At 39.5% G+C, this 15,469-nt stretch overlaps 1 protein-coding gene across 1 annotated transcript in view; it reads right to left on the bottom strand.

Annotated features, from left to right (window-relative positions):
• PEPD (peptidase D) overlaps window positions 1-15,469 on the bottom strand; it is a 215,007-nt gene that overhangs the window by 140,383 nt on the left and 59,155 nt on the right. The window contains exons 8-9 of the mRNA XM_090063288.1: window positions 5,947-6,022; window positions 1,968-2,014 (exon numbers count right to left, since the gene is read on the bottom strand). Of these exons, the coding sequence (XP_089919414.1) occupies window positions 1,968-2,014; window positions 5,947-6,022 (123 nt within the window). The remainder of the gene's footprint in view (window positions 1-1,967; window positions 2,015-5,946; window positions 6,023-15,469) is intronic.

The following is a 15,469-nucleotide window of genomic DNA, read 5'->3' as shown; positions in this document are numbered from 1 at the left end:
TTCAGTGACGTAACTGTCTTTATTTCCCTGAGGAAAGTTTAGCTACTTAGACGATATTTCTGATAACCTGCACAGAATGATTTTATGTTGCTGTAAGAGGTATATATTTCTGATGGAACAAATCTCAGGGTGCAAGCTGTCTGTTGGCTTGAAAACAGCAGGGGGAAAAAACCCAGAATCCACAGCTTAAAAGAAACCAACACCCACGGTCTCAATGTCATTCCACACATTTTTAAAGATCTTTCATGTTTCAGCTATTACACTATATTTGGATGCAACCTGAGTGACTGGTTGGGCTGTTTCTAAATTCACTTGTTTCCTTATATTTGATTTACATTGCACTTGATTTACACAAAGGTTCAGAAAAAGTTGCTGCTGTTTTTTTGAATAGTGCTGTCTATGAAAGTAAGTTATGGAAGTGGGGACAAGGACAAATGATACTCTACACACCAAGAGAAGCTCAGGTTCTAAAAAGTAGTTGTACCAGGATCCAATATCATAAAAGTAAAGGCAGACATTACTGGGGTAGCTTCTCTACAGCAAGGATGTTCAATCCCTGACCCACAGGCCAGAACCAGCCCCCAAAGCTCCCCCCAGATGTGTCAAGTCCCCTGATGAAAATGTCTTGCATTTGAAAGCTCGTCCAACTTTTTCCTCATCTACATAGATGGTCCAATAAAAGATAAATCACCCTAAGAAACCCTTGCCCATTGCATAGTTTCTGGACCATCACAGCTAAGACATCATTTTACACTACCATTATTTAGAAATAACTTTGTTTTTCTATATTGAATGTTTCTAGCAAGTTTAGGTATCTTATGCCCTGCCCTTAGTTTTTCATGACATATATCAACTTCATTTGACGTTCCTTACTGTGGCTAATAATTGTCCTCCAACTAATTGTCCTAGACCTAATTAATAAAACTAATTTAAGACAAATTCTGGGATCTGAACAATGTCTTTCAAAACACACAAATTACTAAGAAAAGACTAAGTTATTACACCAAAGAACAACTGGTAAAGTACACTGAGATAACATTTAATAAGCAATTTTGGGAACAGTTATATTGCTGCTATAAGTATAATGAACAAAATGTTTAATAAAGAAGTTAAAATATGATTACCTGCATGTATAGGCATGTCACTAATCTACTCAATCATCAGTAGTCAGTCTCTTGTGTAAATGGCCATACATTTCAGCAACAAGTAGCCAAAGAAATACAGAGCCCAAAAGGTAACACCTTTACAACCCTCCTATTTTCAATTCACTTTTTCTTTCAGTGACATTGGCTTTCTACCTGCAGCTTCACTGTCATATTTTACAGATATTAGGGCCGGAAGGGACCTCGTATGATCACTGGATCCAGTATGTTAGGATTAATGCAACGAGTTTCATTTTGGTTTAGAACAAGGTCAAGATACAGAAATAGCGCATTATAGTGCATGGTGCACGTTTTTACCAAAAACAAAAGAACACACACTGTACTCCATCAGATTGTTCCTTAAAAGATGTAATAATGTCCACTACACATCGGACAACCAAGTGGCTCACCTCTCATCATAGGTCAAGTATAGTGAAATTCACAGAACAAGTAATGCTGGCTTGTAGTTTTAGTTAAAATGTAATCGAGCAGTTCTGAACATTTTATGAGCTCCTTAATGTCGTCCTCTAAGCAGAACAGGTATAATGGCAACATTTACCCATAAAACCCTCTTTATTGGATGCTTTCAAGCAATAATAATGACTATTTTGTAAAGTTTCTGTATATTACATAAAGTTGAGGAACAGAATTATATTGTATTAAACAACCAAAAAAAATCATCTACTATCAAGATGCAGAAATTGATCAAATATCTCTTTGCAAAAAATAAAATAATGCTTCAAGCCCATTCACCATTTAGTCAATGTTACTGCTTTGCCTCAACTGTTGCTTTTATTATTAACACATACCAAGAGAAACACTTACCTTTCCATCTCATACTCTTTCATCCCCACTTTTACAGCTTTCATTACCTGTAGGAGTTAACACAAGATACTTCTTATTTAGTAAGAAAGAATGACAAATTGTTACCTTATAAATACTTATGCCTCAACATTTTCAGAGTGAAAAGATATTACACATATCATTTGCATTTTCCTCTGTTAATATACTAAGATTAAATATGAAACTCACAATGATCTTATAGTTTCATAGATGTTAGGGGCTGGAAGGTACCTTACAGATCATCAGGTCTAGCCCCCCTGCACGTGGGCAGGAAAGACTGCTGGGATCAGATGACCCCCTCAAGACAGAATCATAGGACCAGAAGGGACCTGCAAGATCATCAAGTCCAGTCCCCTACCAAGTCTGGGCAGGAAGTTATTGGGCTCAGATGAGCTCAACAAGGTGCTTGTCTAGTCAAATCTTGAACACCTCCAAGGATGGTGACTGCACCACCTCTGCTGGGAGTGTGTTCCAGATTCTGGTGACCCTTTCAGAGAAGAATTTTTTTCTTATGTCCAGCCTGAATTTACCTGCTATTAGCTTATCCCCATTTGTCCTCATCCTCCCCTGAGGTGCCTTCCTGAAGAGCCACTCCCCCAGATCCTGATGTTCACCCCTGACGTACTTGTAGGTGGCTATCCAGTCATCCCTCAGCCTTCTCTTACTCAGGCTGAACAGGCCCAGTTCCTGGAGTCTTTCCTCATAGGGACTATCCTCCATGCCTCTAACAATATGGGTGGCCCTTCTTTGTACCCTCTCTAGCTTATCCACATCCTTCTTGAAGTGCGGTGCCCATAACTGGACACAGTACCCAAGCTCTGGCCTCACCAATGTCAAATGGAGTGGGAGAAACACCTCCCTGGATCTACTGGTAAAACACAGCTGATGAGCTCCAGATTTCTATCTGCCTTTCTGGCAGCCTCATCACACTGTTGGCTCATGTTCATCTTCCGGTCTATTGTGACCCCTGGGTCCTGTTCAGCTGCTGGGCCAGCCACCCATTGTGTAGTTATAGTGAAGGTTCTTCCTACCCAGAGGAAGAACCCTGTACTTCTCCTTGTTAAACCTCATCTGATTCTGTTCAGCCCATAAATCTAGTCTGTCAAGGATCTTTACCCTATCCTCTGGTGTTTCCCCACAGCTTGGTATCATCCATAAGTTTAATCATTGAACTTTCCACCCCCTCAGCGAAGTCATTAATAAATATGTTAAAGAGCACAGGTCCAAGCACCAATTCGACGGGGGGGCGGGGTACCACTGCTTGATCACTATAACTAGCTACGACATCAAGCCATGAAATAAATTCAGCTGGTATAACTGACATGACTAATCTGAATGCCAAAGTGAATGCTCAAATCAGCAAACTCTACTACGTTCAACAGAGCTTTCCATTCTGTTTCAACTTCGCAGAGTACTAGGAAAATGAAATAGTGAATGGAAATATAGTCCAAAAACCCCATTCTTTTATTTGACAATATTAGATTTACACCATAAGTTGCTGATGTGAGTATGGAGTATTTCAAAGATTCAAAGGCTCTATTTTTCCTTTGAGAAACTGAGGTATTTATTTTTAGCAGATTTCTTCATTGCCAGTTTACTTTGTTATGAAGGTTGTAGACAGTTGAAAAGAAAATCTCAGAAAGTACAGACTTGTTAAAGGAAAGAAAGAACATGAAGGCTCTATTCAGACAGGCACAACAGCCATTATTTTGTGTAATCAGTAAAAAAAAAAAAAAGCATTTTTCAACAACAGCTCTCTGAGCAAGTTTATGGATATGAACCTTCATTTCATGTTTGAGGGACAAGTATTATTGGCGATTGCAAAAGGAAGAAAATGAACTTTATGATTTCCAACACTGTAACTTAAACCTCTAGTTCCACAATTATCAGCTTTTAAACATTTATATTGCAGCAGTGCCTAGAAGGCAAAAGTCAGAGCCCCATTCTGCCAGGGCATTGTATAAACTGGGGTTAGACAGTCAATTGATCAGCCAAACATTACCAATTGACTACATATTTTCTGACTGGTCAAAAGTGCAGGGGCCTTGTGCAGGGTGTGCTGCAGAGAATTGGAGCTCCCTACTGTGATGCAGCTCCCTGCACCAGTGTGACTGGCAAGTGAATATTTTTTTTGTACTTTCCTTGACAGAAATATGATTTTTAATGTTTTTTGTTGCGTTTCTTAATGGAAAACTTGTGCTTTTTCTGTGGGTTTTTTTTTGTTTGTAAAAAATGTAATTGTGAAATACCTATTTCAGCAATATGTAATAAATTACTGCTTTTTAATATAAATAAACTAAAAATATTAGTTAACTGTATTTGGCAATTTTGACTGGTCAGCTGTTGGTCAAATTGATTGAACTTTTTGACCAGTCAAATACCCAACACCCTAGTATAAACATATAATAAATGCCAGTCCTTGCCTTGGAGACATTGCACTCCTCAAGGACAAGACTAAATTTCAGTTTAAAACAGAAGCTAATAGAATCCCATTTCAATAGACTCTTGTCTAGCATTTAAATACTACACCAACAGCCCCTTGCATACATCTACAAGGCACACAGCCATGAAGAGATGAAAAACCATCAATTCGAAAAGGAGAACAGATCACGTGGATACAACGAATAAGGGCAAAAGGATAAAAGGAGCAATGGAGAACAGCAGTCACAAATAAAGCAACCTAAACTATTATTATTATTTAAACAGTGGCCTGTCTTAAAGGTAGGTGTAATAGGATGATATGCCACTATAAGATCCAGGTATATCCAGGTAACCTGTTTCAAGGCAGGGTCCCTTTGGGAAAGGTGGGCAGGGCAAATGTCTGGAGTCATGTGGCCACCTGACTATTAAAAAGAAGTGCTCTTAGCTCAGAGATGGGGCCTCATATCCAAGGACTCACAGGGAGGCCTCCCTGTAATGAGCCAGGATGACAGCGTGCTTGGGAAACCTGCCAGGAAGGAAGGCTGTGGAGACCTCTGCTAAAAGGGACATAAGAGTTTAAGTCCAGGAATTGGGGTTAGGAATCGACCTGGAGAGCGCCAGGGGCTGCCGCAGACCCAGCAGAGCTTCCTGCTTCCCAGTTCCTTCTGCCCAGCAGGACCTGAGGGCAGCAAACAATGAAGCCTTGAGGAAGGGAGGGTGGACTTAATCCCAGAAGGTCTAAAGGAACTGCTCACCTTGTGAGGATCCGGGCTGCAAATGGGAGGGAATCTTAACTTCCAACTGAAAAATAACTAGTGACCCAGGAGGGCAGTTTAGGCAGAGGCTATGATGCTACAATAAGGGCAGACCTATTCTGGCACTGCCCTATGCAACAGCCACCTTTGACTACTTTCCTTAAGGGAGAAAAAAAAGAAAATCACAAACACCACAACACTATATGTCCATAATATAAAAACCCTGTCTATTGTCAAAGAGTGGGCCTGAGCCCAGACCTCGACTGCCACTCAACCAAGAGAGGCAGGCATTTCCCCTTTCCCACTCAGACCGCCTCAGTAGTGAAGGATTACTCCTTTCCTGAGCTGATCTTTCAAAAAAGATCACAGGGAATAACTGTAAATTTTCTCAGATTACAAGCAGTTGGGCTGCGCAGGCTTTGCTGCTCCCAAGAAGTCCTGGCTCTCACCAATCAGCATTGGAAGAGGTCAGAAAAATCATCATGGCCACCTTCACCACTGCTAGGGAGTTTATTTTCACATAAAGAATGTGCAGTCAGATTACAAGCAGGTCACCTTCAGCCTCCTGCCCAAAAACTCTTCATCACCTGCACATCAAGTGAGCCAATGAGTTCAAGGACAATGTACGTTGTATTATACAGCTATAATGGGAGGGATATTATCTTCCTATTTCTATCCAGCTCTTCCATTATTTTATTACTAAGCAATTCCAGTTGCTGGGAACATTTTCTGAATACTACTGTTACACGAAGAGCAAAAATTATTAACAGTAAAGGATCCATTACCTCTTTATGAGCTTCACTGGAGATTTTATTGGTGTAGCGCATAACTTCCAACTCCATGTCTGTCTTAATCACACGACTTCAAAGAGAAGTATGAAAGAAATCAGATTAGGTTAGTCATTTTCATTCAACTCAGCCCAATAAAAATAAAAAAAAGTGAAAAAAACATGTAAACCTATGGAGGAATTAGATCAAACATGCTTCAAAAATGAAAAGTTATTATAAGATATCAGGAAAGATGTCATATTTAGATGAAAATGTTTTGTTGCATTAATTCGCCATTAATACAGAAGACTTACAAAAGAAAGCACCAAGCATTTCAAACCTAACTGGCATTATTTTAATACTAACAAGCAGAATCTGCCCAATCAACATTTTCCAACTCCATTTCATGGTATGTTAAAAATTAATGTACTTTTACTGTTATGACAGTTAAAGCAACTATTCTAAATGGAACATTTCCAAATCACACTATTTATTTTTAGCACAATTCAAAATTATTTTCCATAGTGGAATTTCCCATGGATCCATTTTGCTTCCACTTCTCTGTTAATTTCTGTGCATTAAAAGGCAAAACAGGATGTTTACATGGAAGGAGAACACATGAATTCGGAAACCAAAAAGTAATTAAGACCATTCCGATCATTCTTTTCAACATATACTTGCTGCTTAAGAAATAGTTTTCACTCCTTACAGGGTATTGTGCAGGTGTACAAATATAATGCTTGACATCTGCTCAAAATAGACTAATTACAACTTACTTATTATGTCCTGTTGCACACTTCAAGTAAATATATTATTTGAAGAGACAATTTCATGCTCTTCCATCAGAATCCTCTTTCTTTTATTACACACACACTATAAAGCATACATTTTTCACATTGCTTATATATCTAGCTCAAAAGCAACACTGGAGTATATATTTTGTCTTCTCAAAAAGCAGGACAGCAATCTATTCAAGTTTTAGAAAAATGCTCAAATTGTATTTTCAGATTAAACTTCAACGTGTGCAAAAGCAGTAAACTTCTACATACCTTGGCTATGCCTTGAAACTGTCATTTACATGCACATTTTCCATTTAAACTGCTCACTTTTATAACTGTTCTGTGATGACAGAATTTACAGTATTTATTTGTGTCCCTATATTTGTTTAATGAAGTCCAGAATGAGTTTCAATTCCATCAGAGCCTTTCATGTGCAACAAGCAGTTTTCCCTAAACTAAATGACTGCAAGTGAAGAATTATTCGACACAGGTAGGAGACAACATATTCCCTTTCATCAAAGAAAAAAAACCTCCTGTGGCTTCAATACAGGCACCTTCATAAAACTGCTGATGCCAATGAAAATTTGATTGAAACCAGAAATATGGTAAATGATTAAAACCATAAACATAGTAAATAGAGAGTTTCTAATCATTTGGGAAACTACACAAAATAATCATAAAGCATAAATCTTATCACTAGAATTCACCATTAATTGCACTACATTCTCAACTGGATAAAAGGGACAGAGAAGAATTGTAGAATGGTATATACACATGATATGCACAAGGAGACAAGTTGCTGCATTTTGGACAAGGCATGCAGAACAGCAGCTCAATTATATTCTTCTTAAACTGAGGTAGTAACAGCTTATAGATTTTTTTATAACGTTCTTTGGAGGACTGCACATGCTACCAGGAAAATATAAGACCTGTTTGATGGACTTTTATATTACTTTCAATATAGAGTACATATTCCTAATCTGTAGGTGCCTAAAAATCCTGATAATTTCCTACTTCAAGTGTCTGATCCCTATACCTCAGCTCCTGATACAACTTACTAACTGCTAAACTGCAAGTGCATAGAGTATTAAAGCCTATTCTACCTGAATAGATCATAAGGCTTCATTGTCAAGACAGTCATTTGAAACACCTCTGCAATCTGCATTCAACAATATTTTTTCCAGTGCCTTTTGCGTAAAGAAGATCATGTTTAGCTTTCAATTTACAGGCATTTCCAAGGCAGTCATTGGCCTAGTTTCTATTTAAGGAATCCAACACTTCACAAGAGTCAGTCACAGAGGGCTCCTATACACGTGCAGGACGACTGCTTTGACATGTTATAAATTACAGCACATTGGGGTACACTCAATTAAAATCGAGTCTGCCAGAGCGTAGTAATTAGTGTGCTCCAGCAGACTCCAGTGGCGTGTGTATCAGTGTCCCCATGCTGAGAAATGGTGGCGGGGTGCTTTAACCTGAAGCATGTTGAACTAGTTTTAGTTCAAAGCACCGTGCCGCCATTTTTCAGCACAGGGATGCCGATACACATACAACTGCAGGTGCCTCCTCCCTACCCTCCCCGCCCCCTGGAGCATGTCTATAAATACCCAGAGGGCTCACACAAAGACTTCTTTAACCCTGCTACCATGACAGATGATGCAAGCAGTGCGATGGCAGAGGGAGCTCTGGTCCTTTTGATGGGACAGGCCTTAGAAAGGTTTTGGATTACTGAACCTATTATTATATTATACAGTGACAAAAATCTCCACATGGGGAGTGCAGGGAAGATGACAAAAGCAGCACTCATGCCACCAAAGTTAGCATGGTAGCCAGAGGCGTCAGACTGCAGTACCTTTATTCTGCTTGTGGATGGTGGGGGAAAAGGAAAGAGATACCTTGCCCTGAAAAATCCTGCTCAAAACCCACCTATTCTGACATTTTGTAAGAAAGGGTGAATTTTACTCTACAACAAAAAATGATGAGACAGATTTTTTTAAAAGCAACTATTTCTATTTTAAAGATAACACTAACAGAGAAGAAAATTCTATATTTATGAAGAGACATGAGGCCAGCAATGCAAGCACATATACACTCATTAATATTTATATAAAAACAAGTTGTTGTCAGAGTCCATTGAAAAACAGACAGTCAGCATGTAAACTACACCTAAGATTAACAGCAAAATTATTTGATACAGACAATTTATTTTAAAAAGTGCTACTGCAAGAAGTAACACACATTTGTGCTTTTAACAGGATGTTGTATATGGACAGTTCTGCATCTTTCATACAACGGAGAGAAAACTTTAAAAAATGTTGGAATGTCATTGTAACTCCTGAAATTAGTTTGAACTTAATTGACTAGATTTCACAAGTTCTCCTTGGTAGAATCCATTCATAAAAAGACAGAAAGCTGGAGCTATCCTTCAAAATACCCCCAAAATACAGAAGAAATTAAACCTACTGCACATAAAAATGTAAGCCTGTCATTCCTAAAGTTGCAAAAAAAAAAAACACAAAAAAAAAAAACAGTGCACACAAGCAGAAAACATTGCCAAATGGTTTTCTCCTGGTGTTCAGACAATGTCTGTAAGGTAGAATAACCATATTACAAATTATTAAAAATACCAAAATTATTGAAGAGGCTATATAATATTTGATATTCTTTTTGCTTCCATACTACTACAATTAAGAAGCAAAGCAATTAAACAGAACAGCAACATGAAACAGTAAACTGGTACTGTTAGATAAATGTCATAGCAGAGGGGTGGCTTTATTTATGTTCCAGTTGGGAAACATTTATCCTGTGACAGTTTTCCATTATAATGATTTTATTTTTGCTTTGGCAAAATGGTTGATGCATAGATGATTATTAGGGTAGACTGACATTTGTACAATAGACTGACAGTTACTCCTAGTGCTATGGAGGAAAACTTCCTTCTGAGGAAATGAGTCAAATATGGATTTTTTTTAAGTGACTTCAACATCTATTGAATACAACTAGTAGCTATTTGGGGGAGGGGAGGGAGAGAGGGGAAATCAGTATCTTGACCTTCAAATAAAATGTTTGTGTGCATTAGAAACTATTGGACAGGTAAAAAAAGATCTAATACAACTTCTAAAGTAACTGCTAAGAATTTGAACAAACTCAAGCTATAGGTCAGTATGTTTTTATGTTGTATCTTTAGGTTTCATAATAAATCATTTTAATAAGACAATTTAGAAGTGTTTGGAAAAAGATAGAACATACAGGAGGCAACAAATTCACAATTTTTCATGCACTCCTTGTTCCTTGGGCTTACTGAACCAGTGCCACAGCATTTCGTTGGAGACCAGTATAATGCTAAGGATGTATTTTGGTGATTACAATTCACATTTACTGTTGGTTGCGAAAGCTCAGCCATTTAAACATTAGTTGCCAGAATGGTCTATATTGAGCTTTTTTCCAACAAATATTATGTAATACTAACTGTTATAGAGTTTACTGAAATAGGAAATAATAAACTTGCCAATTTCCTACTATATAACGTGGTGTAGAAATAGGGTGACCATACAACCTGCTTTGGCCAGGACACTCCAGGATTCTGTGGCCTGGTCCTTGCTGCTTGGTCAAAAGTCCCAGGCCAGTCTGGCAGGGAGGGATAGTGCACCAGGAAGACACCAGAATCTAATTAAGGCAACTGTAGAATGCATGTCATCCTCTCCCACATCATATTAACCAGACATCTACGTCCAAAAGACACTCCTTGACACACTTCCAAGTTATGAAAAGTATATCAAACTTTCTAAATTCTTCCAAATCACACTTGAAAACACAACTTGAACTCTGACCTCAATTATAAGTACCATTTTCTGTAGAAAGCCTATCAAGTGCTATCCTTAAAAGAGGAAAGAATGAGGTCAAGGGTTCCAGGCTAGCAATTTAGAAGGGAGATTCTTTCTGCTTCATAGTTAATCCCAACTACAATACATACGTTTCTTCCCATTTTCTCACTCATGTGTTTACCTCACATCTTCCACCCACATTTGCTCTGGTCATGTGTGGCCACCATATGCTCCTTCTGTCCCTAAGCTCCCGTGAGGAGTTATACCCACAAAACTACAGGAGAAGATGGGTCATGGAGAATGCCCAATATCTGGGTAGGGTAGGAGGCAGGCAACAGGGGAGACTGGGTACAGATATGGGACCTCCACAAAGGTTAACTGGCATAACAAGCCCTCAGTGCTATTGTTCCTGTTCTCCATTATGGCCAAGACCCTAATGCCAGAGTTAAACTTGGTGTTAGTGGAAGATGGTTCCTGGCAGTGCAACCCCTGCTGTAACCCTACAGTACAGGCTTCACACTGGCAAGGTGCCCCAAAAAGCAGGGTTTAAGCTCCACATCCAAAACTCATCTGAAGCTAGTACTGTGTCCCCATGTTCCTGCCTTTTGTCTTCTGCCTCTAATGAGAGTGGGGAAAGGGACAGTGTAAGAATGGCACCTAGACCAGCGGTTCTCAACTTCGTTTGTACCAGGATCCATTTGTAAACATCAGTGGCTGGGGCTGGTACTTGAATCTAGTCTTGACCCAGCGCCCCAGACTCCCAGCCTGCTGCCCCCCACCCCCAGGCTCCAGCTCTCCAGTGTGTGGGGAAGGGGTGGGTAAGAGGGACAATGGGGTGTATGTGGGGCATGGGAGGCTCCAAGCAGCCCCTCGCAGCTGGAACTCTGCCAGCCTGCAAGGGAAAAGCCACGGTATCCCATTCTTTTCTCTCTTAAAAGGAGAATCCATTTTTAAGTTTGTTTATGACCCTTTCATATATTCTTGGGACCCACTTTTGGGTCGCAACCCTCAGGTTGAGAAATGCTGATTTAGAGGAAGGTCATAAACACAGCTCTTTCCTCTTCTCAGACAGCTTGTCAGGCTGCTCAAAACAAAAAGCACTGCTTCTTCTGCAGTCTTGTTCTGGCTGATATAAGCAGCAGCAGCACTAATAGGAAGTCAGTCCAGGACAGAGATGTTCAGAGCCTTATGTTCAGGGATGCCTGAATGGGAGCAGAGGTGCTCTTTCCCTAATATATACAGTTTTGATTCTGTCCCAGAAAACCACAATTTAACTTCTCACTCACCCCTCTCCTGTATCAGTGTCTCCTTGCACCCTCCAAAGACCCTCCATTGTACTACAAGACCCTTCAAGCCTCTTTGGAGAAAAACAATGGAACACGTGGGATTAGAATTTCTCAATGTAAAGAACAAATAATAATCATAGCACCCTCCGGGGAAAAATAAAAGGAAAACAACTAAACAAAAAGAGTCAGAGAAAATAAGAGTGGAAAATAGAAATATACCTTAACTTGATTTCTGCTCCCTAATCTTTTTTTAAATTACATAATGTTGTTTTACTTGAGTTTTAGAAGAGACATACCAATCTTCAGCTAGCCACCTACTGACATATTTTAATGCCAATACCCTGGGTAAACAGTATTACTGACAATTTTAGAAAGAGGAAATTTTTTAGTTGACTCTTTAAAAAGTAGCTCCTCTCCTTCCCTGCTCCATCAAGGATCTTCCCTTCCCAACCTCTGAGTTCAGTGCTGTAATTTCAAGGATCTCAGAACTATTGCCCTCATATATTTTTTATATTGCTGAGAGTAGCTGATAGCATATACTTTAAGAATTCATCTGCTGGTTTAAATGGAAGTCACAATCCCATCCAACTGACAGGTCACATCCGTAAATCTGCATTCGTTAAGTTGAACAAATCTTTGGTGAACAAATATTTAACAAGACATCTACATTCCAGAAACACTACACCATGCAGTGGACACACATTAGCCTCCTCTAAATATACTCAGAAACTCGGTTCAAGTCTCCTTCCTAAGCTAAGGAGGACACAAAGCTATCTGAATTATTCAACAAATTCTCTCCCAGCCAATTATCTCCTGAATCTCAAGACTCGTGGAGACAAGAAAATACAAAAAGTTTAATAGTCAATAAGCATGATAGATTGCTAAGCTTGAAGTTATCTTATGTTACATCAGGAATGCTGTTCTAGTACAATGCTGGCTCCGATTCCTAATATCACGTTACCAGGGTTCACATGCAAACAGTAGACGCCACTGGTGTTCTTACACTGTTGGTCAGCTAGTTTATTATAGGTGCATATGACAGTAGCTTTCTTTCAATTCCATAAAAACAGGGGGAAGAAAGAACAGCACCGTTAAAACTGAAACAAGAGAAATTTAGGCTGCATATGAGGAACTAGCTATTGGCCATGTACAGGTGTTAGATCTGTGCCAGGAGAAAAGCCTTACTCCTAGCACAAAGAGGATATACAAGGGCTTTCTCGAAAGAGAAAATTGGCTGTTCTGCAAAACAGTTTTACCTCCTTGAACCAGACAGATCTCTCTTCCCACATTAAACTTGAACAGTTGTACACTTCTCTCAGGTGCTGAGGACACCTGACATCCGATAGTCCTCCACCTTGCCCTCCATCCCTCCAGGGCTGGCTCCCTGACAGCCCAGCCAAGCGCAGGCTGTCAGGGAACCCTGTGGAGACCCTGACCCTTGTCCTGCCTCTCTGGGGTGGGGGGGAGGGCCAAGGAAGCCATTCTCCTGGGGTGGGAACCCTCCAGATGCCCTGGAGGAGTTCCCACTTAGCCTGGTGCACACCCTACCAGTTCAACCCAGAGAAGTAAAACAGAAGATAGGTATGGGACTGGAAGGGATTCAAGCTCTGGAATAACGTCCCCCTCCCCACACACCTCCACAGCCTGTCCTACCACAGGAAGAGAGCCCCTGGCCAGTGCACTCCTTGGGGTTTACTGGGAGATGTGCAGGGTGGGAGGGAAGGATAGGAAGAAAATTCTCTAGGCTGCAAGGTTCTCTGCATTTGGGTGGCCTTGCAGCCACGGGAGAATCATCCTCCCCACCCAACACATCTCCTGTTCTACCGGAAGGCATGTTGGGGGCTGCAGATGGCTGTGTCATGGATGCAGGTCTCCCTGAACTGAATGGGAGAGGCTTTCTGCTTGTCCAGAACCTAGGAGGGTGGTTAAGCACTGGAATGGATTATGGAGGTTATAGAATCCCCATCCTTGAAAGTTTTCAGAAACAGGTTAGGTAAATGCTTGTCAGAAATAGTTTAGACAGGGATGAGCCTGAGCAGGGGGGATTGCACTAGATGTCTTCTGAGGTCCCTTCCTGCTTTTTAATTCTATGAAAAGCTTTTTTAAATGTTACACCAACCTCTTGTTAACATATATACATTAATGGGTATATTTTGGCTACAATAATTAGCAACACATGCTTTGAAAGAGCATATATCTCATAAATGCAGTTTTTGGAAAGGGTGTTCTCATATAAGGCCATGGGCTGATGTATAATTAGTCACTTCTGGCCCATAGGTCATGGCCCCAGGTAATATTGTAGCTAACCAAATGTAGGAACCGGAGGTGTATTTGAATATTTATTACTTTCTAAGGTGATTTCCAGGTCTCAGAAAGAAACATTTTAGACACTGCTTTGTGAACATTACCCTGGCCAAAGGTTCCATTAATTAATTCAATTAAGACTGAGCATCCTGGCTTTGATCCAATTCACTTAAGCAAGTGCTTAACCATGAGCATTGACTGCAGTGTACCTACTCAAGTGCTCCTTAATCCCTGGTGTACTGGGACACAGGGACTCAGATCTTTGAAGGGACAGTCCCCTAAATAAAGGAACCACAATTAAGTTTGTCAAAGTATCTCTGAAATATCAGATGCTTTGTCAGATGATCATTTCACCAAATTAAATCCCTAATCAACATCAACATGGCATTTTTTTGGTACAAAAACTACCATGTGGAAGATGACTATTCATAATAAAGTAATGTTTACTATAATTAAATACAAGCTATAAGAGCTATGTGTCGTAGTATTTAATGCAATAGCTACAATCTTATGATGCAGTGCATATTTTTTCCTGTTTACTTTTAAAGATTCTGAACAGGCAGGTAATCTATCTTAAATAAAGAGTTGTTTTCTCATTTCCAAGCTAATATAATGTAAGTGCTTAGTTAAAACCCTGCTTAATTAGCAAACTCCACTGTGCTGCACCTTCAATTAATTTGCTAAATGAAAAAATAGAAAGCCTTAGTTGTAAAACGCTTCTTAGGATAATGTTAACAATGCTGGCTTAAAACAGCAGAACTAGTTAGGTGCTATAACTTTAACAATATAGCAATTTCTTAAGACAAAATAGTATATGAACATAATATAATCACATCATGAAGGGCTGCAATTAAATAATGTTTTTAATGGAGATTTTTTCCAATTGAATAGATGTCAACATTAACATTTATTAACACCTTATAATTTTGGCTATATCAGGTAGGCATTAATTTCTGATAAATTACAGTAGAATCCATCTAAAATTACATTGTATTATCTAGAAGAACAAAGGAATTCATCAGAATTAATGTTATGAATTTAATCCTAAAGAAAGTAATAATGACTTGACATTTAAGAATTGTAACCTGTTATAATCGCATTTTAAATTAATTGAAATAACCTTAATTATGACTACTTCTTTTACATATTCATACGATCAACTGTAAGCTCTAGAACAGGGGTGCCCAGAGGGCAAGTCCACAGTCTGGGTTGTACTCCACATGCTGGATCCACTGAGTGTATTGGTATAGCTGGGGTAGATGCCACATGTGGTACAGCTATGAGGCTGTCCTGCACGCAAGAGTTGCACCAGAGCACGTGCTGTTTGTGGTGTGGTGCCAGAGTTGCT

The sequence above is a fragment of the Crocodylus siamensis genome, chromosome 9, assembly GCF_052110815.1.
Source record: "Crocodylus siamensis isolate JL-2025a chromosome 9, ASM5211081v1, whole genome shotgun sequence".
Taxonomy (NCBI): domain Eukaryota; kingdom Metazoa; phylum Chordata; order Crocodylia; family Crocodylidae; genus Crocodylus; species Crocodylus siamensis.
The sequence above is the reverse complement of the archived record's forward strand: the minus strand, read 5'-3'. Positions and strand labels throughout refer to the sequence as shown.